General features: G+C 46.1%; 2 protein-coding genes across 2 annotated transcripts; both read left to right on the forward strand.

The window, feature by feature from the left end:
• The first annotated feature begins 4,440 nt into the window (after positions 1-4,440).
• On the forward strand, positions 4,441-9,052 carry LOC142917294 (uncharacterized). The gene is made up of 2 exons (XM_076061927.1): positions 4,441-4,505; positions 7,395-9,052. Exon 2 carries the CDS (start codon positions 7,409-7,411, stop codon positions 8,966-8,968), a length of 1,560 nt encoding a protein of 519 aa, XP_075918042.1. The 5' UTR covers positions 4,441-4,505; positions 7,395-7,408; the 3' UTR covers positions 8,969-9,052.
• Positions 9,053-13,021: 3,969 nt separating this feature from the next.
• On the forward strand, positions 13,022-16,834 carry LOC142917307 (uncharacterized). Its single transcript, XM_076061937.1, has 2 exons — positions 13,022-15,417; positions 16,821-16,834. The coding sequence occupies exons 1-2, from the start codon at positions 13,023-13,025 to the stop codon at positions 16,832-16,834; spliced, it is 2,409 nt and encodes an 802-aa protein (XP_075918052.1). The 5' UTR covers position 13,022.
• Positions 16,835-23,552: the final 6,718 nt, after the last annotated feature.

Genomic DNA, 23,552 nt, shown 5'->3' on the forward strand with positions numbered 1-23,552 from the left:
GAATTTGATTGTGTTATTTTATTATTTTATTCTCATTCTACGTGGTGGTGACTTTACCGAAAGAACCAAAGGAGATGAGCTCGATTTCTTTGGGGCGGATAAAGGCAACGGGCGCAGGCACACTAGATCCCGGGGACGTGAGTAACTCCACGCGCATTCAGGGCGTCCACATTGCCCTGTCAAGAGGCTGCAGGAGAGCGGGCGAAACAAAGAGCCCTGTGCTCGCCACGCGGACGGTCGCCCAGACAAACAACAAACTCTTCCAGGCTTCACCTTCTTTGGTTCTTTCGGTAAAGTCACTACGTAGAATGAGAATAAATTAATAAATTAATAAAATAACACAATTAAATTCTCACGACGTTTCGGCCACAACACAAGTGGCTTTCTTCAGGTGAAAGGAACAGACCTGTCGGGACGACAGGGCATCAATGAACATTGTGTTATTTTATTATTTTATTCTCATTCTACGTGGTGACTTTACCGAAAGAACCAAAGAAGATGAATCCTTGCAGTCACGAAAGCTTTAATTCGAAACTCTTCCAGGCTTCACGCAGGCCGGACGAGCGGCATGCAGGAAAAAAACCATCACAACCATTATTAGTGCGGACGTCCAGAATAAAAAAAACTCGTTCAAAAACCCCAAAACACGGCAACCCTCCTGGCTTTGGCGTTCCTCGGAAGACACCTGTTTCATCGACAACCGCATCAGAACACCACCATGCCGATGCGCACCCGAATTGATCCATCAGCGACTGACACGGGGACTGCGTCGCGATCGTCACGTGGACGGTTCAATCGTCGCGGGCAGCCATCGCCTCGGCGCGTCGTCTCCGCGGCGTCGATACAAAAAAAACGACTTGGTGAGAGGTCAACGGCGTTTGTCCTTGTTGAAACACTCGTCCCTGCCGCGCGAGTGTGGAATTTCCACTTAGGTGTGAGAGGGCGCACCGACTACCTGCCAGTGGTTTCACATTCAGTCCGCCAGGGGGCGAAAACGAATTGGGCATCAGACAAAGCGGTGCCTACAATAGTAGGTTCGGTTCATATTCTTAGCTCTTTCGGTAAAGTCACCACGTTGAAGTGAAACAATAAAATAATAAAATATATAAAAAACAATAAAAATTCTCACGACGTTTCGACCATAACACAAACGGTCGTCATTAGTTCAGTTTTATTCAGTTTCAGTTTATTTTGGTATAGCCCTGTGAATTCTAGATTTAAAGCTTTCGTGACTGCAAGGATCCATACTCTTTGGTTCTAGTCAGTAAAGTCACGTAGGTAAAAAAATAAGACAACAAAAATCACGACGTTTCGGCCACACCTGATGAAGGCCGCTTGTGTTGTGGCCGAAACGTCGTGATTTTTGTTGTTTTATTTTTTACCTACGTGGTGACTTTACCGAATAGAACTAAAGAGTGTAGCCCTGTGAGCCATCCGGCTCTTGAATCGGAGTGCAACCACAACAAACAAAAAAACAAAAACACGAACAATAAAAACATCTTAAAGTGACTACTTTGTGTTGACTGTGCAAAACAGAAAATCCATGGAAAAAAAAAACCAGCAAAAATATTCCTAAAAAAAAATCACCGTACACCACCAACGCTGTGTGCAAAAACTCCCAGTGGGATGCAAGTCAAACAACAACAACAACAATGACCACAACAACTTAGATTAAGGCCATCAGTACTACAACAAAACACACATGTCCAACGAGGTTGTTGTTGTGTGTGTATGCAGGGGTCCATTACCACTCGGGAGACAAAGGTGGCCGGGCGTGGTGCTGGCCACCCACCCCCTCGTGTGATGTGCCGGCCTTCATCGGCGCCACTCGATAACGGCACTTCCCCCTAAAGTCTGTTAATTCTGTACAAGGGATACTTGTGTGTATCTATTATGGGGGGAGTGGTGGGTGCAGTAGCGAGACAACTGCACGATGAACCCCAGCGACCCCAGTTCCATTCCCGGCCACGTCTAACACGAGTGAGGGATTCTGTTCGTCCCGGTCCTGGGTCTTCCCTAGGTCTACTCGGCTTGGGGAGACAAAGGCGGCAACCGGGAACGGAGTTGGCCACGCCACCCTTCCGTGTGCCGCGCGGGCCTTGAGAATCGCCGCCCACCCAGCAGCACGTCCCACCGGCCAATCAAGTCTGGGCCTGCAGGCAGGGGGAGACGCGGTGGCTGTGGTAAGGGCTGACCCCAGTGTCTTGTGCGCATGGCCAGGATTTGCATATACCACGATCCAGAGGCGGAGCCAGGGGCTGACAGGGGGGGTGACATTCTGCGTGTAAGTGCACAACACTCGGTCTGGCGAACTCCGTGCAACTGCATTGTCAGAGCGTGTCGCTAACCGATGGCGTCCGGTTCAACAGCCCGACTCTCTCTAAATCATTCTTGAAATTAACATTTGTTGAATGTCACCCCGGGCTGAAAATCCTGGTTCCGCCCCTGCCACAATCGCCACCCGCCGAGCTTAAAGGTCAAGAAGGAATTGGCTGGAGGCCCTGTCAGGACGGGCAGATTGTGTAGTACGACGGGAGGGTGGGGTGGCTGTGGGGGATGACAGGGTGCAAGTGGTTGCGTCACCACCCCCGTTGGGTCGTCAAAGACATAATCACGTGACATTCTCTCCTGGTTTGTTTTAGTTTTAGTCTAATTTATTTTGGTATAGCCCTGTGAGCCATTCGGCTCTTAAATCGGGTGCAACCGCAACAAACAAAAACACGAACAAGAAAACATCTTAAAGTGATTATGTGTGACTGTGCAAACAGAAAATCCAGGAAAAAAACATCAAAATATTCCTGAAATAGCACCGTACACCAAAGCTGTGTGCAAAAATCCCAGTGGGATGCAAGTCAAATAACAACAACAACCACAAGACAACTAAGATTAAGGCCATCAGTCTAACAAGGCCCGCGTGTCATTGGAACACACGGGCCGTCACGGATATGCGATTGTGTTGCCGTCACGTGACACGTCCCGCACAGTCACGTCGCAGCCCCGTGTCGAGCCATTAACAAGAAAGCAACACGTCACACGATTGTGTCACTGCCACACTGCCGGTGCAGTAGCACCAAATAACGAGCAATTACATTTCGTAGAATCCATTGTTGTAACGTGATCCCTGGACGAATTGCGCATTATAAATCTCAATTATTTTTTATTACAATTTCCCCATTGTAATAAGATGTTTTTTTTGTTCTTATTTTTGTTTTTGTGTTTGTTGTGGTTGCACCCGATTCAAGAGCCGGATGGCTCACAGGGCTATACCAAAATAAACTAAATTTAACCCACGTCTACGCTCCTGGCCTTCAACACAGCGACACGAACCCTACAAGTCTTGTGGGGGGGGGGGGGGACCTCCCTTGCAGTTTGCAGTGGCACGGCTGAGACGCTTGACTGAGAGGTACTCACTTGATGACTCCCACTAGCAAAGAAACCTCGTGTGCAATGTCTCTGAAGCATCGGGAATTAACGTAGCATTAGCCTGGCCAACAAAAGACGCAGATCCCCACCGTGGTAACCTTTAACAGGCTGTTGGGGCAAGTGCGTGTGTGTGTGTGTGTACACACTGTGTGTGTACACGTACACACAGAGTGTGTACACACAAACACTGTACACACAATAATATCCACGTTGTTGTTGCTGAGTTCACGCACCCAAGGGAGGGGCAATGGAAAATGAATCTAAATCAACTTAGACTCCATCCCCGCTCTGTGACGTCCCCACTCAGCATGACCTCATCGGCATGAAGTGCCAGCGGGAGGAGTACCTCGCTAGTGACGTCATGTCGCCAAGGTATTCACACTCCCCCAACCCCGTCCACGGCGCTCTTGAGCGTGACGTCATCTCCGCTTGGGTCACTGCCGATATCAATCCAGTGGCAATCCTTATTTGGGCAAAGCTACGCCCAGTGACTGCGGTTCATTAACATAATGTATCCGTTGAAGCCGTCGGGTTCAGCAGCCATGCCCCATCCCTCGACATGTGGGCCAGTTAACATTAACATAATTTATTCAGTTACAGAGCCGCTCCTCATGAGGGGCGTGTCTCTTACCCCAGAAGTGACGTCATGTTACCTGCTTACCCGCGTGACGTTGCGAGGTAACAGGAGGCTGCCGATCCACGCTTGCAATGAAATCTGAGGTGAGAAATTCTCATGGTGGTGGTTGTGGTGGTGGTGGTTGTTGTTGTTTACCAAGGTAGAGCCTCTCTCTCTCGTAGGGATGTCAGTTGAGTAGCAGCGAGCATGGGAATCGATGTCCAGGTTCGAACTTTACAACGCGTGGCCTAGCCACGCGGGGCCTTGCCTACTGTCCTCACCTGATTGCGTTCACTTTAATTATCTCGCTTAAGTTTAATTTGTCTTCACCCGGCTCGCCACTTTGTAACTTTGTTTTATTGTAAATATTCACGCAGTTTTTATTTTCTTTTGTTAGCAGGCCAAGCCCGCTTGAGCTGCTATACCGCTCTTGTTATCAGTAGCGACCTGCCCACAACAACACAAGGTGAGGCTTTGTCAACGTGTGTGAATGTTTTGACTTAAAACTTTGGTGACTGCAGGAATTAATATTCTTGGTTCTTTCAGAGAAGTCACGTAGATAGAAAATAAAATTAAAATAACATAATTTTTCGTTTTTACAATGAAGCAAAAAACCCCGCAACGTTTCTATGGCAACATTAATGTTGAAGATGCGAGGGCTTACAGGAATATTTATGACATTTGCCCTCTCATTGCGTACCATGACAGTGCTGTTTGCACAGTCACACACAGAGTCACTGTAAGATGATTTTCTTGGTCGTGTTTTTGTTTTGTTGCTTGTTGTGGTTGCACCCGATTCAAGAGCCGAATGGCTCACGGGACTATAACCAAAATAAATCAAACTGAAAATCAAAAAACTGAAACCGCGTGATGAATTTTGGGGAAAGTTTTTCACTGCATCTCCAAATATATATAAAAGGCAAAGTTGTGATTGTGTGTGTCTGTTCAAAATGTTTAGCGTACTTCCCGACATGCAACAAACTGGAAATTTGCCATGTGGGTACTTTCCAGACTGTACACCGTGCAAACATTATACAAATACACTTTTGTGTTTTTGTTGGGGGGGAGGGGAGCTCAATAATGTATAGATTTTTTGCACGGCAAGTGAGCTGTGACGTCAAATCTGTCACGTGACCCTCGCATGTGGAAGCGAACACATTGTAGTGTAGCAGTTAGCGTTGTCTGTGTGTGTCTCGTGGTTTCGTGGTAATTTATTGAAGGTGGAGGGGTTACCAGCCCCTCGCACCCGTCCAGAGCCCCCGTTTAGCCCCTGTGGTGGACACATATGCCATGAGGGGAGGAGCCAATCAAAATTGGATCTCCCCCCACAGCACTGTCCATGACAGAGTTGCCCGTCCGGCACCACGAGGAGGTAGGGGGTTCATATCCTTAGTTCTTTCGGTAAAGTCACGTTGAAGGGAAACAACAAAACAATACAATATATATAAAACAATAAAAATTCTCACGACGTTTTGACCATAACACAAACGGTCGTCTTCATGTGTGTCGGTTTGCATAAATTTATTTATTTATAAACGGGACATTTATTTATAAATAAAAACGTTAGCGCCATGAGCAGCGATTTGCCAGTTTATTTAGACGGACTAGTCCATCTATGTTCTGAAAAGAGGAGGGGGGAGACGAAATTTTTTTTTTATTGTATGTTGTCTGAAAGCCACTGTAAGCGTGAACAATCAATTAAGACCTGAAATGGTTTATCAAATCTTTCCAATGATTGCTAAGCCAGAATCCATCTTCTCGGTTGAAATTGTCTCTGTGCTTGTATATGTGGATAGCCTCATGAACGAATCTCTCATAGTAGCCAGATGGCTTACAAAGAACCTCTGTCTTGGAAAAGTCAATGTCATGTGAGCCTGCTGAATTATAACAGTGATCTGCCACGGCCGAGGTGTTGGTCCTACCGTGTTTAAGGTCTGCTTTGTGTTCACGAATGCGGTCCGAGACATGGCGTTTGGTTTCTCCATTGTAACTACTACCACAGAGGCAACTTAGTTTGTAGACACCAGGGTATTGTATGTCCGGAATCACATCTTTTACAGACGGAACCAGATCACGGATTTTATGTAATGTGTTGAAATGGACCTGGATCTTGTGTTTATTCAAGATTTTGGAGATCTTTTTTGTGATCCCCGCAATTTAGGGTAAAGTGATGGTTTTGAAAGGCTCCTCAAGAGGGTCCTTCTTGATGGTTTGAGTGATAGCTTTGCGGATTGTATAGTCGGAGTAACCATTAGCCTTAAGAGTTTGGTGTACGTGCTTGAGTTCACTGCCTATGTGTTCCTGGTCAGATATGCATTGGGCTCTATGATACAGAGTCTTGATGAGAGAATTCTTCTGTGATGGATGGTGGTGGGAATCCGGTTTCAGATAAGCATCCGTATGGGTAGCTTTCCTGTAGACAGAGTGGCTCATTGAACCATCAGGTCTCTTTTTAATTAGGACATCCAAAAAAGGTAGCTTGCCGTCTATTTCGACTTCCATGGTAAATCTGATGGCTGGGGGTTGTTTTGCCGGTCAGTCGACCCGTGGCACCTGGGTCTGCCCCGTGACCTCCTGCCAGCGGGCGTTCGACACTTCACGTGGCCTCAGGGTGCACATAGCCTGGCACAAGCGTCGTGGTGACATCACCGCCACTTAGTGGCGAATGGCGGTTGTTGTTGTGTGTGTGTGTCTGTGTGTGTGTGTCTGTGTGTCTGTGTGTGTGTCTGTGTGTGTCTGTGTGTGTGTGTCTGTGTTTGTGTGTGTGTGTGTCTGTGTGTCTATGTGTCTGTGTGTGTGTGTCTGTGTGTGTGTGTCTGTGTGTGTGTATCTGTGTCTGTGTGTGTGTGTCTGTGTGTGTGTGTGTCTGTGTGTGTGTGTCTGTGTGTGTGTCTGTGTGTATCTGTGTGTGTTTGTGTCTGTGTGTGTGTGTCTGTGTGTGTGTGTCTGTGTGTGTGTCTGTGTGTGTGTCTGTGTGTGTGTCTGTCTGTGTGTGGAAGCGTAATGCATTGTAGTGTATCGTTTAGCGCTACGCCGCGCTACGAACCCGGCGACCCGAGTTTTGATTCCCGTTCACGGCCACCACCGGTGATGATTAATTCAACCGCTTCTGGGCCTCCCCTAGGTCGACTCAGCCTTAAACGAGTAACTGTTGTGGTGTGAACATCGCCACTGGGGAGACAAAGGCGGCCGGATGTGGTGGATCCAAGTCCCGGGCGAAGCCGGGTAGTACAGCTAGTCGTGAATACATGAATGAATATAGACGTGTAAGTCATGTGTGACTGTATATATTAATTCCTCCATGGCTCGATACTGACGTGTAGATGGTGTGGATATTCTTATTTTCTGTCTGCAGCTGACGCTGGTGTGATGGAGCAAAGGCCCTCAGCACAGCAAGCCGGGACGACAAGTCAACAATGCGACCAGCATGCATACAGCACGGATCGGACTGGAAATTTGACACAGCACCAGAGAACTCGCACAGGAGAGAAACCCTTCAAGTGCACTGTGTGTGACAAGGCATTTGCATGGCCATCAGTTCTTCAGACCCACCAGAGAACTCACACAGGAGAGAAACCCTTCAAGTGCAGTGTGTGTGTGAAGGCATTTTCAGGGTCATCTGCTCTTAAAACACACCAGAGAACACACACAGGAGAGAAACCCTTCAAGTGCAGTGTGTGTGGGAAGACATTTTCAGATTCATTTGCTCTTAAAACACACCAGAGAACACACACAGGAGAGAAACCCTTCATGTGCAGTGTGTGTGGGAAGGCATTTACAGATTCATCTAATATTAAAAAACACCAGAGAACACACACGGGAGATAAACCCTTCAAGTGCAGTGTGTGTGTGAAGGCATTTTCACGGTCATCTGCTCTTAAAACACACCAGAGAACACACACGGGAGATAAATCCTTCTTGTGCAGTGTGTGTGGGAAGACATTTTCTGATTCTGCTCTTAAAAAACACCAGAGAACACACACGGGAGAGAAACCCTTCAGGTGCAGTGTGTGTGGGAAGACATTTTCAGATTCATCTACTCTTAAAACACACCAGAGAACACACACGGGAGAGAAACCCTTCATGTGCAGTGTGTGTGGGAAGGCATTTCCAGATTCATCTAATATTAAAAAACACCAGAGAACACACACGGGAGAGAAACCCTTCAAGTGCACTCTGTGCGGGAAGGCGTTTGCACAGTCATCACATCTTAAAGTACACCAGAGAACACACACGGGAGAGAAACCCTTCAAGTGCAGTGTGTGCGTGAAGGTGTTTGCACATTCATCTGCTCTTGTAAAACACCAGAGAACACACACGGGAGAGAAACCCTTCAGGTGCACGATGTGCGGGATGGCGTTTACACAGTCATGTAATCTTGTAACACACCAGAGAACACACACGGGAGAGAAGCCCTTCAAGTGCAGTGTTTGTGGGAAGGCATTTTCACGGTCATCTGCTCTTAAAAAACACCAAAGAACACACACGGGAGAGAAACCTTTCAGGTGCACTCTGTGCGGGAAGGCGTTTGCACGTTCATCAAATCTTGAAGTACACCAGAGAACACACACGAGAGAGAAACCCTTCAGGTGCAGTGTGTGTGGGAAGACATTTTCAGATTCATCAAATCTTCAAGTACACCAGAGAACACAGAAGCATCAGAAGATCCATAAGGAGTGGAGTCTGAAATCGGCTTGTGAAAGTCAAAGTGCCGCAATGAGCCCATCCCTCATGAAACACGAAACGGAAGAAAATCCCAGCTTGGACACTTTTAAAGGTATCAAGGTGAAATATGAAGAGGTGATGGTGAAATATGAAGAAGTGATGAGCGAAGAAGTGAAGGTAAAATGTGAAGATGAAGATTCATCTCCAGAATGGGACCTTTACATTGATGAAGGCAACGTGAAGCAGGAGGAGAATTCTGACTGAGGCAGAGCGAGGCAACTCCCAGCAGTTTGTAGAAGTGGAGGTGTGGGTGGACTTGCTCCTAGACAATACAAAGTCAAGCGGAGACCCGGTAGATGTGTAAGCCAGAGACGATGTCGCTACAATAGATGCACCTTTGTCACAGGCCTTTAATGACAGGAATGTTAAGTTGAACACTTTGTGGCCCGTGGGTTGGGTAGATCTCTAACCAGGAGCAAGAGCCAATAAGCTCCCAAGCATTCACTATCTTATCATAATAATTGCTTTTACATGGTGCTTGCTTAATCGCCTCAGCAACTCGGAGTTTTGTATCTCATCTCAAACGCTCGAAAAGCATCCCCAAGTAGCAGCTGTCCCCGTGTGGCACAAGATGGTGGCCCTGCACCGGCCTGCATGTGGACAAGAGCCTGTCAGTAGGGGGCGATGATTTATGCGTCATCTCAGTTGTGTAGTTTGTAGGTAATCTTGATTCGAAGCTGTCGTGACTGCAGGAATCCACACTCTTGAGTTATTTCGGTAAAGTCACCACGTGGGTAGAAACATAACAGATCACGGCGTTTAGATCACAACACGAACAATCGTCATCAGGTGGGACAACCACAGCAACAGAAACTGCTGAAGTAGTAGGCGCCTACTTCAGCAGTTTCTCATTGCTGCTGTGCTTGTCCCACCTGATGACGATTGCTTGTGTTGCCATCGAAACGCCGTGATCTATTATTTGTAGCGTAATGTTTAGAATTTGCTACATTTTGACCCAAACGCCAGCATGCAACGGTCTACTCGTTGTGAATGACGCAACAATAGTACGTTGTACATACATTGTTAAGCAGACGGTGCGTATTTGTAAAATTACTTCTTGTTAATGCGATGTAACGTGATGCAGTCAATTTCGCTGCAGTAATTCAATGTTGTTAATATGCCCGTCAATGATTTAGAATGAATACTTGTTTGATTGTGCATTTAACATTTTGTCTGAGGGTCACACATTGAATAAGTGATGTTAGGACAAAGTGCGTGTGTGTTTTGGAAGTAACCTGTACCCATAACTCGGGTGAGATCCGTTGTTCTTGTGATACAGGTCAAAGGGTACTTTTGTGTTTCACGAAGCGTCTGCCTCTGAAGCAACTCATCGTCTTTGCAATAGGGAGCACGCTCGGATCATTCATCAGTTACAAGGCATACCACTTGAAAGTTACACGTATAGGAGGAGGTACATTCTCTACAACACGAATTGTAGTTTTATCTTACGTGTTGACGTAGATTTTGTCTAGCTAGGACTAGAAATGCTCCTTGCTGATTGACGTCTGGATGTTCGTACCTATCGGTTGAAGCAAACCCCACTGCTGTTGTTGTGACGCTGTGCACCAATAATGGTCCAACACATTGACGGCCTTCAGGCCAGGAAAGTCACAACATTTGCACACGAAGGACGCATTCACGCAAGTACCCCATGCTCCGTTTTGAAGCTTTAAAATGAAACCTCTTTGAATTGTGTTGTGTTTTGAATTAGACAATTTTATTTCCTCATTAAAAGCTTGTATCAATTTACATCTGGAAGACTTCATTGAAAAGGACATTTCGTGTGAATTTTCTCTCGTCATTAAATGGATGGCCTTGCCGGGGGTTCGGTTCAATGCGGACACACAGTGTAGACACACACAGTGTACACACAGTGTAGACACAGTGTACACACAGTGTAGACACACAGTGTAGACACACAGTGTACACACACACAATGTACACACACAGTGTACACACACAGTGTAGACACACAGTGTACACACACAGTGTACACACACTGTACACACAGTGTATATACACTGTACACACACAGTGTACACGCAGGGTCCACACACAGTGTACACACAGTGACACAGTGACACACACACAATGACATAGTGACACAACAACCGCCATTCTCCACTAAGTGGCGGTGACGTCACGACGCTTGTGCCAGGCACAGTGACACAGTGACACACACAGCGACACACAGTGACACACAGTGACACACACAGTGTATACACACAGTGTACACACACACAGTGTATACACAATAATGTCCACGTTGTTGCTGAGCTCACACACCCAAGGGAGGGAGCAATGGAAAATGAATCTAAATCAACTTAAACTCCAACTCTGTGACGTCACCACTCTGCATTACCTCATCGGCGTGAAACGCCAGGGTGAGGTGTACCTCGCTAGTGACGTCAGTTCACCAAGGTATTCACCCGACCCCCGTCCACCGTCCTCTTGACGTGACGTCACCCCCGCCTGGGTCACTGCCGATATCGTTCCAGTGGCAATCCTTATTTGGGCAAAGCTACGCCCAGTGACTGGTGGCTCATTAACATAATGTATCCGTTAAAGCCGTCGCGAGTTTATTGCGACGGGATCAGCGTCCACGCCCCCAACGCTCGAAATATGGGCCCGCCTCATTAACATAATTTATTCAGTTACAGAGCCGCTCGTGGGAGGGAAGTGACGTCATACTACTTCCTGCTGTCGCGAGGTAACAGGAAGCTGCCGTGTACGCGCTTGCACTGAAATCCGAGGTGAGAAATTCTCATCGTTGTGGTGGTGGTTGTGGTGGTGGTTGTTGTGGTTTACCAAGGTAGAGCCTCTCTCTCTCGTAGGGATGTCAGTTGAGTAGCAGCGAGCATGGGAATCGATGTCCAGGTTGGAACTTTACAACGCGGGGCCTAGCCACGCGGGGCCTTGCCTCCTGCCCTCACCTGATTGCATTCACTTTAATTATCTCGCTTAAGTTTAATTTGTCTTCACCCGGCTCGCCACTTTGTAACTTTGTTTTATTGTAAATATTCACGCAGTTTTTATTTTCTTTTTTCACCAGGCCAAACCCGCTTGAGCTGCTATACCGCTCTTGTCATCAGAAGCGACCTGCCCACAACAACACAAGGTGAGGCTTTGTCAACGTGTGTGAATGTTTTGACTTAAAACTTTGGTGACTGCAGGAATTAATATTCTTGGTTCTTTCGGTAAAGTCACGTAGATAGAAAATAAAATAACAGATAATAAAATAAAAAATGTTTTTTTAAATAAAGCAAAAAACCCACGACGTTTCGATCGCAACACAAGTGGTCTTTATCTTATTGGATTTAATCTGTTATTTTTATTTTCTATCTACGTGACTTTACTGAAAGAACCAACAATACGTGTGTCAATGTATCTATCGGTCAAAGACGCTAAGCGCGTGCCGCTGTTGACTCTGAATGTGTGGAGGGGAACACCTTCACCACGGGGAGAGAGAGACAGAGACATGGATAGCCTCGGCTATGTTGATGATCCTCGATTCATTACTTGGTGGAGTGAGGAAGAATTAATGCTGAGCAGATGAAGGTGGCCAGGCATGGTTCTGGTCACACCGCCACCTGTTTACTCATGGCAGTGTGTGACAGTGTCAAGTTTGTGTTTGAAGTAAAGTCTGTTTACTCTGTTAAACACGGAGGTTATATCAAAACAATAGTTGATTTTTGTTTTCCTCTGGAACTCTTACTAAGAATGGAAACAGGAGGTGAACACAGCACACACATGCAGCTGAAGTCAGATCTGTTCATCCCAGCGTTCAAGGACATCTGAGCCTGGATTCACACCTCTAAGTTGCGATTGAACATTAATTTATGCATTTCTGCATAACACAAATAGTATTGTTTTCAACACCCTTTGCTATGTCAGCTGAATTTAGCTTTCATAAATATTCCTTTTGTAGTCAGACAGCCGAAATTGTGTGCTTAGAGTTTTGGGTTAACATTCATCTTGGAAGATATGAAGGCTTCCAGGCATATTAATGACATTTTCCCTCTCATTGTGTGCCATAGCAGCCCGTGGAGAGAAACCCTTCAGGTGCACTCTGTACGTGAAGGCGTTTGCAGATTCATCAAATCTGATGAATTTGGGAAACTTTTTCACCACATCATGAATATATTAATAAGTATAGACGTGTAAGTCACGTGTGCATTCCTCTGTGCCTGACGTGTAGATGGTGTGGATATTCTTTTTTTCTGTCTGCAGCTGACGCTTCCTCTGCAGATTTGGTCTGATGGAGCAAAGGCACTCAGCGCAGCTCGGTACGACAAGTCAACAATGCGACCAGCGTGCATACAGCACGGATCGGACTGGAAATTTGACACGGCACCAGAGAAGTCACACAGGAGAGAAACCCTTCAAATGTACTGTGTGTAACAAGGCATTTGCATGGCCATCAGTTTTTCAGAACCACCAGAGAACACACACAGGAGAGAAACCCTTCAAGTGCACTGTGTGTGGGAAGACATTTTCAGATTCATCTACTCTTAAAACACACCAGAGAACACACACAGGAGAGAAACCCTTCAAGTGCATTGTGTGTGGAAAGGCATTTTCAGATTCATCTACTCTTAAATCACACCAGAGAACACACACAGGAGAGAAACCCTTCAAGTGCAGTGTGTGTGGAAAGGCATTTTCAGATTCATCTACTCTTAAATCACACCAGAGAACACACACAGGAGAGAAACCATTCAAGTGCAGTGTGTGTGGAAAGGCATTTTCAGATTCATCTCATCTTAAAAGACACCAGAGAACACACACAGGAGAGAAACCCATCAAATGCACTGTGTGTGGGAAGACATTTTCAGATTCATTTGCTCTTAAAACACACCAGAGAACACACACGGGAGAGAAACCCTTCAAGTGCAGCGTGTGTGGGAAGGCATTTTCAGATTCATCTAATCTTAAAAAACACCAGAGAACACACACAGGAGAGAAACCCTTCAAGTGCAGTGTGTGTGGGAAGGCATTTCCAGATTCATATATGAAAAAACACCAGAGAACACACACGGGAGAGAAACCCTTCAAGTGCAGTGTTTGTGGGAAGACATTTTCAGATTCATCTACTCTTAAGTCACACCAGAGAACACACACGGGAGAGAAACCCTTCAGGTGCAGTGTTTGTGGGAAGACATTTTCAGATTCATCTACTCTTAAAACACACCAGAGAACACACACAGGAGAGAAACCCTTCAAGTGCAGTGTGTGTGGAAAGGCATTTTCAGATTCATCTTCTCTTAAAAAACACCAGAGAACACACACGGGAGAGAAACCCTTCAAGTGCAGTGTTTGTTCGAAGACATTTTCAGAGTCATTTGCTCATAAAACACACCAGAGAACACACACAGGAGAGAAACCCTTCAAGTGCACTGTGTGTGGAAAGGCATTTTCAGATTCATCTACTCTTAAAAAACACCAGAGAACACACACGGGAGAGAAACCCTTCAAGTGCAGTGTGTGTGGGAAGGCATTTTCAGATTCATCTGCTCTTAAAACACACCAGAGAACACACACGGGAGAGAAACCCTTCAAGTGCACTGTGTGTGGGAAGACATTTTCAGATTCATCTACTCTTAAAACACACCAGAGAACACACACGGGAGAGAAACCCTTCAAGTGCATTGTGTGTGGAAAGGCATTTTCAGATTCATCTACTCTTAAATCACACCAGAGAACACACACAGGAGAGAAACCCTTCAAGTGCAGTGTGTGTGGAAAGGCATTTTCAGATTCATCTACTCTTAAATCACACCAGAGAACACACACAGGAGAGAAACCATTCAAGTGCAGTGTGTGTGGAAAGGCATTTTCAGATTCATCTCATCTTAAAAGACACCAGAGAACACACACAGGAGAGAAACCCATCAAATGCACTGTGTGTGGGAAGACATTTTCAGATTCATTTGCTCTTAAAACACACCAGAGAACACACACGGGAGAGAAACCCTTCAAGTGCAGCGTGTGTGGGAAGGCATTTTCAGATTCATCTAATCTTAAAAAACACCAGAGAACACACACAGGAGAGAAACCCTTCAAGTGCAGTGTGTGTGGGAAGGCATTTCCAGATTCATATATGAAAAAACACCAGAGAACACACACGGGAGAGAAACCCTTCAAGTGCAGTGTTTGTGGGAAGACATTTTCAGATTCATCTACTCTTAAGTCACACCAGAGAACACACACGGGAGAGAAACCCTTCAGGTGCAGTGTTTGTGGGAAGACATTTTCAGATTCATCTACTCTTAAAACACACCAGAGAACACACACAGGAGAGAAACCCTTCAAGTGCAGTGTGTGTGGAAAGGCATTTTCAGATTCATCTTCTCTTAAAAAACACCAGAGAACACACACGGGAGAGAAACCCTTCAAGTGCAGTGTTTGTTCGAAGACATTTTCAGAGTCATTTGCTCATAAAACACACCAGAGAACACACACAGGAGAGAAACCCTTCAAGTGCACTGTGTGTGGAAAGGCATTTTCAGATTCATCTACTCTTAAAAAACACCAGAGAACACACACGGGAGAGAAACCCTTCAAGTGCGGTGTGTGTGGGAAGACATTTTCAGATTCATCTGCTCTTAAAACACACCAGAGTACACACACGGGAGAAAAACCCTTCAAGTGCAGTGTGTGTGGGAAGGCATTTGCACATTCATCAAATCTTCAAGTACACCAGAGAACACAGAAGCATCAGAAGATCCACATGGAGTGCAGTCTGAAATCAGCTTGTGAAAGTCAACGTGCCGCAATTAGCCCACCCCTCATGAAACACGAACCGGAAGAAAATCCCAGTTTGGACACTTTTAAAGGTATCGAGGTGAAATGTGAAGAGGTGATGGTGAAATGTGAAGAGGTGATGGTGAAATGTGAAGAGGTGATGGTGAAGAGGGAAGAAGTGATGGTGAAGAGCGAAGAAGTGAAGGTAAAATGTGAAGATGATTCAACTCCAAAATCGGACCTTCACATCGATGGAGGCAACGTAAAGCAGGAGGAGAATTCTGACTGTGAGGCAGAGCGAGGCAACTCCCAGCAGTTTGTGGAAGTGGAGGTGTGGGTGGACTTCCTCCGAGACAATACAAAGTCAAGTGGAGACCCGGTAGATGTGTAAGCTTGAGATGATGTCGCTCCAATAGATGCACCTTTGTCACAGGCCTTTAATGACAAGAACGTGAAGTTGGACACTCAGTTGCTAGGTGCAACCTGCAGAGTAAGAGCGGCCAGTCTTTGTGGACCTGTGGGTTGGGTAGAACTTTAACCAGGAGCGAGAGACAATACGCCCCCCAGCATTCACTATGTTATAATTTCATTTACACGGTGCTTGCTTTATCGCCTCGGCAACTCGGAATTTTGTGTCGTACCTCGTCTGAAACACTCGAAGAGCATCCCCAAGTAGCAGCTGCCCCTGTGTGGCACAGGGTGGTGGCCCTGCACCGGCCTGCATGTGGACAAGAGCCTGTCAGTAGGGGGCGATGATTGATGCGTCATCTCAGTTGTGTAGTTTGTAGGCAATCTTGATTCGAAGCTTTCGTGACTGCAGGAATCCACACTCTTGAGTTCTTTCGGTAAAGTCACCACGTGGGTAGAAACATAACAGATCACGGCATTTAGATCACAACACAAGCAATCGTCATCAGGTGAGACAACCACAGCAAGAGAAACTGCTGAAGTAGTAGGCGCCTACTCCAGCAGTTTCTTGTTGCTGCTGTGCTTGTCCCACCTGATGACGATTGCTTGTGTTGCCATCGAAACGCCGTGATTTATTATTTGTAGCGTAATGTTTAGAATTTGCTACATTTTGACCCAGACGCCAGCATGCAACGGTCTATTCGTTTTGAATGACGCAACAATAGTACGTTGTACATACACTGTTAAGCAGACGGTGCGTATTTGTAAAATAACTTCTTGTTAATACGATGTAACGTGATGCAGTCAATTTCGCTGCAGTAATTCAATTTTGTTAATATGCCCGTCAATGATTTAGAATGAATACTTGTCTGATTGTGCTTGTACATGTATCATTTTATCTGAGGGTCAAACATTTAATAAGTGATGTTAGGACAAAGTGTGTGTGTTTTGGAAGTAACCTGTACAGAGAACTCAGGTGAGACCCGTTGTTCTTGTGATACAGGTCAAAGGGTACTTTTGTGTTTCACGAAGCGTCTGCCTCTGGAGCAACTCATTCTCTTTGAAATAGGGAGCACGCTCAGATCATTCATCAGTTACAAGGCATACTACTTGAAAGTTACACGTATAGGAGGAGGTACATTCTCTACAACACGAATTATCTGGATGTTCGTACCTATCGGTTGAAGCAAACCCCACTGCTGTTATTGAGACACTGTGCACCAATAAGGGTCCAACACATTGACGGCCTTCAGGCCAGGAAAGTCACAACATTTCCGGCACACGAAGGACGCATTCACGCAAGTACCCCATGCTCCGTTTTGAAGTTTTAAAATGAAACATCTTTGAATCGTGTTGTGTTTTGAATTAAATTATTTTATTTCTTCATTAAAAGCTTGTATCAATTTACATCTGGAAGACTTCATTGAAAAGGACATTTCATGTGAATTTTCTCTCGTCATTAAGTAGATGTCCTTGCCGGGGGTTCGGTTCAATGCGGACACAAACAGTGTACACACACAGTATACACACACACAGTGTACATACACACAGTGTTCACACACTACACACACACAGTGTATACACAGTGTACACACACACACACAATGTACACACACAATGTACACACAGTGTACACACAGTGTACACACACAGTGTACACACACAGTGTACACACACAATGTACACATACAGTGTACACAGTGTACACACACACAGTGTACACACACTGTACATACACAGTGTTCACACACTGTACACACAGTGTATACACAGTGTACACACACAATGTACACACACAGTGTACACATACACAGTGTAGACACACAGTGTACACACTATATTCTTAGTTTTTTTCGGTAAAGTCACATTGAAGAGAAACAACAAAATATATATAAAACAAAAATTCTCACGACGTTTCGACCATAACTCAAACGGTCATCATCAGGTGTGTCGGTTTGCATAAATTTATTTTTAAACGGCACATTTATTTATTTATAAAATAAAAAAAACGTTGGCGTCACGCGCAGCGATTGGCAGTTTGCCCAGGACTAGTCCATCTATTTTTTGAAAAGAGGAGGGGGGAGACGAAATTTTTTATAATGTATGCTGTCTGAAAGCCACTGTAAGCGTGAACAATCAATCAAGAACTGAAATGATTTATCAAATCTTTCCAATGATTGCTAAGATAGAATCCATCTTCTCGGTTGAAATTGTCTCTGTGCTTGTATATGTGGATAGCCTCATGAACGAATCTCTCATGGAAGCCAGATGGCTTACAAATAACCTCCGTCTTGGAAAAGTCAATGGCATGTGAGCCTACTGAATTAGAACAATGATCTGCTACGGCCGAGGTGTTGGTCCTACCGTGTTTAAGGTCTGCTTTATGTTCACGAATGCGGTCCGAGACATGGCGTTTGGTTTCTCCAATGTAACTACTACCACAGAGGCAACTTAGTTTGTAGACACCAGGGTATTGTATGTCCGGAATCACATCTTTTACAGACGGAACCAGATCACGGATTTTATGTAATGTGTTGAAACGGACCTGGATCTTGTGTTTATTCAAGATTTTGGAGATCTTTTTTGTGATCCCAGCAATGTAGGGTAAAGTGATGGTTTTGAAAGGCTCCTCAAGAGGGTTCTTCTTCATGGTTTGAGTGATAGCTTTGCGGATTGTATAGTCGGAGTAACCATTAGCCCTAAGAGCTTGGTGTACGTGCTTGAGTTCACTGCTTATGTGTTCCTGGTCGGATATGCATTGGGCTCTATGAAACAGAGTCTTGATGAGAGAATTCTTCTGTGATGGATGGTGGTGGGAATCCGGTTTCAGATAAGCTTCCGTATGGGTAGCTTTCCTGTAGACAGAGTGGCTCATTGAACCATCAGGTCTCTTTTTAATTAGGACATCCAAAAAAGGTATCTTGCCATCTATTTCGACTTCCATGGTAAATCTGATGGCTGGGTGTATGGAATTGATGTGGTCGAAGAATTGGTCTAGAGCAGGCCGGCCATGTGGCCAGATGACAAAAGTGTCATCCACGTACCTCTTCCATAAGGTTGGGCGCAGAGTGGCAGTTTGGATGGCGTCAGTCTCAAATTTCTCCATGAAAATGTTAGCTATAACTGGAGAAAGGGGGGAGCCCATTGGGGTGCCCTCAGTTTGTTTGTAGAAAGTTCCATTCCAAGTGAAGTATGTATTGGTTAAACAGAGTCTCACCAGGGGGGGTACCTCAGTGTTTAGTCCTTGATGAACCAAGTCTTCAATGATTGCAATGGTGTCAGGTAAAGGAACCTTGGTGAATAAGGAAACTACATCAAAACTGACAAGCAGGTCGTCTGGGGACAGGGAAATACCCTTGATTGTTGATACCAGGTGAGTAGAATTTTGTACCGCAGAGGTGGTCTTTCCAGTGAAAGGACGCAGGATTTCAGACAAAAAACGAGCTAGTTTGTAGGTGGGGGAGCTGATAGTAGAGACTATGGGACGAAGAGGTGTATCAACTTTATGTATTTTTGGTAAGCCGTATAATCTTGGTGGCCTGGCAGCAGAAGGTTTCAACGAAAACTGTTTAGATTGATCAATTAATGCGGTTGAATCAGAAATTATTTTGTTGGTTTGTGTGACGAGGCTGTTGGTGGGATCTCTTTTTATTTTTGTATAACTACCATCGTCGAGTAATTCTTTAATTTTGTTGTTGTATTCTATTTTATCCATGATGACAGTAGCATTGCCTTTGTCAGCTGAGAGAACTACAATATCATTCCTCTTTTTTAATTTATATAATTCAAAACGCTCATCTTTGCTGAGGTTGCTAGCTGGCATCTTAGCGTTTTTGAGGGTTGCAGCGATTTCAGATCTTGCTACGTCTGCAGCGATGTGACCCAGGCCCCTGAGAGCAACGTCTACTTGGGCAATTATATCATTAACTGGTATGTGTTTAGGTGTGACTGCAAAGTTTAGACCTTTAGCTAAAACGGATTTCAGACCATCGGAAATAGAACTGTTACTGCGATTAATTACGACTTTATTAACGTCTAACTTGTTGGTGTGTGGGTCCGGTCTTTTGTTGAAGAGGAGGTTAAATTTGGAAATCAGGTTTTCCTTACATTTGGTCGACATAGTAGCAGCTGAAGAGGCAGTCATATTGTCTACATGTTCCCAATCCGATGTGGACATTATTGCCGTCAATGATAAGTGTGATTTGTAGAGTGTCTTGTCTAACTGATCTAGTTCTGTGCGTATAAGTCTGATTTTTTCTGAGATAAGAGCTAAGCTAGTTTTGAAAAGAATTCGTTTCGCATTAGAAGAAGTTACAGCAGCAGAGGTCAGTGTAAATGCGATTGGTATTACCCCAGAGTCGCGGCATCTCTTCAGGAAGGTGAGAGACTCGATCAGCTGAGCTTTCTTATCCCGGAGTTTGTTGAAGGATCTTAAAGTTATGTGAAAACCCTCCCCGTAGAGGCGATTAAATTTTGATTTAAAGCTTTCGTGACTGCAGTAATTCATATTCTTAGTTTTTTCGGTAAAGTCACGTTGAAGAGAAACAACAAAATATCAAAATATATATAAAACAATAAAAAATTCTTGTCTAACTGATCTAGTTCTGTGCGTATAAGTCTGATTTTTTCTGAGATAAGAGCTAAGCTAGTTTTGAAAAGAATTCGTTTCGCATTTGACTTTACCGAAAAAAACTAAGAATATGAATTACTGCAGTCACGAAAGCTTTAAATCAAAAGTGTACACACTATTTACACACACAATGTACACACAGTGTACACACACAGTGACGAGTGTCGCTGTCTTCCTGCTGTCTCACAGCTGCCGTGACAAGTGTCGCTGTCTTCCTGCTGTCTCCGCAGCTGCGGTGACGAGTGTCGCTGTCTTCCTGCTGTCTCACAGCTGCCGTGACGAGTGTCGCTGTCTTCCTGCTGTCTCACAGCTGCCGTGACGAGTGTCGCTGTCTTCCTGCTGTCTCCGCAGCTGCCGTGACGAGTGTCGCTGTCTTCCTGCTGTCTCACAGCTGCCGTGACGAGTGTCGCTGTCTTCCTGCTGTCTCCGCAGCTGCCGTGACGAGTGTCGCTGTCTTCCTGCTGTCTCCACAGCTACCGTGACGAGTGTGGCTGTCTTCCTGCTGTCTCCGCAGCTGCCGTGACGAGTGTCGCTGTCTTCCTGCTGTCTCCACAGCTGCCGTGACGAGTGTCGCTGTCTTCCTGCTGTCTCACAGCTGCCGTGACGAGTGTCGCTGTCTTCCTGCTGTCTCCACAGCTACCGTGACGAGTGTCGCTGTCTTCCTGCTGTCTCCACAGCTGCCGTGACGAGTGTCGCTGTCTTCCTGCTGTCTCACAGCTGCCGTGACGAGTGTCGCTGTCTTCCTGCTGTCTCCGCAGCTGCCGTGACGAGTGTCGCTGTCTTCCTGCTGTCTCCACAGCTGCCGTGACGAGTGTCGCTGTCTTCCTGCTGTCTCACAGCTGCCGTGACGAGTGTCGCTGTCTTCCTGCTGTCTCCGCAGCTGCCGTGACGAGTGTCGCTGTCTTCCTGCTGTCTCCACAGCTGCCGTGACGAGTGTCGCTGTCTTCCTGCTGTCTCCGCAGCTGCCGTGACGAGTGTCGCTGTCTTCCTGCTGTCTCCACAGCTGCCGTGACGAGTGTCGCTGTCTTCCTGCTGTCTCACAGCTGCCGTGACGAGTGTCGCTGTCTTCCTGCTGTCTCCGCAGCTGCCGTGACGAGTGTCGCTGTCTTCCTGCTGTCTCCGCAGCTGCCGTGACGAGTGTCGCTGTCTTCCTGCTGTCTCACAGCTGCCGTGACGAGTGTCGCTGTCTTCCTGCTGTCTCACAGCTGCGGTGACGAGTGTCGCTGTCTTCCTGCTGTCTCCGCAGCTGCCGTGACGAGTGTCGCTGTCTTCCTGCTGTCTCACAGCTGCCGTGACGAGTGTCGCTGTCTTCCTGCTGTCTCCACAGCTGCGGTGACGAGTGTCGCTGTCTTCCTGCTGTCTCACAGCTGCCGTGACGAGTGTCGCTGTCTTCCTGCTGTCTCCACAGCTGCCGTGATGAGTGCCGGTGACTCCAGGTTGTCTCTGGCCGCTGCTGGAGCTCACAGGAACATTCTGGTGAGTCGCTTTTAGGGGGGGCTCACCGGTGCTCTGTGTACTACTATACACTGTACACTATACTATACACTGTACACTACTATACACTTTACATTACTATACACTGTACACTACTATACACAACTATACACTACATTACTATACACTACATTACTATACACTACACTACTATACACTGTACACTACTATACACTGTACACTACTATACACTACATTACTATACACTACATTACTATACACTACACTACTATACACTACACTATACACTGTACGCTATACTATACACAACTATACACTGTACACTATACTATACAATACACAACTATACACTACACTACTATACACTATACTATACACAACTATAAACTACATTACTATACACTACCTTACTATGCACTACATTACTATAAACTACACTACTATACACTACACTATACCCTACACTACTATAAACTACAGTACTATACGCTACTATACACTATGCACTACTATACACTACAATGTAATATACACTACTATACACTACAATGGGTGCTGGGCCTCCCCTAGGTTGACTCAAAAGAGTAGCTGGTGTAGCGGTGTGTCGTAGTAAACAAAGCCACTGGGGAGACAAAGGCGGCCGGGCGTGGTGCTGGCCACCCACCCCCTCATGTGCCCCTATAGCCTGCCGAGGCTACACGGGGGACCTTTGTGTCTGTGTGAGTGATGACATGTGGCTCCGTGATGCCTCTGTCCGCTGGGATGCAGCTGAAGCCGGTGCCTGCGATGCTTCGTCTGCTGCAGTCGGTCGGTGTCGAGGGCGACACATTCACGTGGGAGCAGGTGGGTCCCATCACGACCACCAACACCATCATCATCTGCGTGGCTAGGAGATGTTGACTACCTCGCCTGGTGTACAGGATGTCGTGGGTTCCATCATGACCCTGACACCTGCTGTATAATTTGCATTTGCACGATTATCACAGATGGCTACGTGCGGTGCGAAAGAAGTTCAACATAGTACAGACGTTACACTCACCCACCCACTCACCCAACCACTCGTCCACCCACTCATTCACTGACCGACTCACTCAGCCACCCACTCACCCAACCACTCACCCACTACATTTACCCACACACTAACACTCACCCAACCACTCACTCATCCACTCACTTACCAAACCACTCACTCTACTCACCCTCTAACCCATCCACTCACTGACTAGTCCATCTCTTCCGCCCATGCCACTAAATCACTGATCCACCCACCCACTCACTGATCCTCTCACTCACTGATCCACACACCCACTCACTCACCCACTCACTCACCTACCCACCCACTCACCGACTCAATAACTCAACCACCCACTCACTAACTCATCCACTCACTCACCCACTCACTCACCCACCCACCTACTCACCCACTCACCCACTCAGTCACCCACTCGTGTGTGTGCATGCATGCGTGTGTGTGTGCATGCGTGTGTGTGTGTGTGCGTCCCACGTAGGCGCACCACTACGTGGGACAATACATCAAGTGGAGAACTTTAC

This window comes from Petromyzon marinus, unplaced genomic scaffold, assembly GCF_048934315.1.
Source record: "Petromyzon marinus isolate PM22_M1 ecotype Great Lakes invasive population unplaced genomic scaffold, UKy_Petmar_22M1.pri1.0 PM_G_Scaffold_45, whole genome shotgun sequence".
Classification (NCBI taxonomy): domain Eukaryota; kingdom Metazoa; phylum Chordata; class Hyperoartia; order Petromyzontiformes; family Petromyzontidae; genus Petromyzon; species Petromyzon marinus.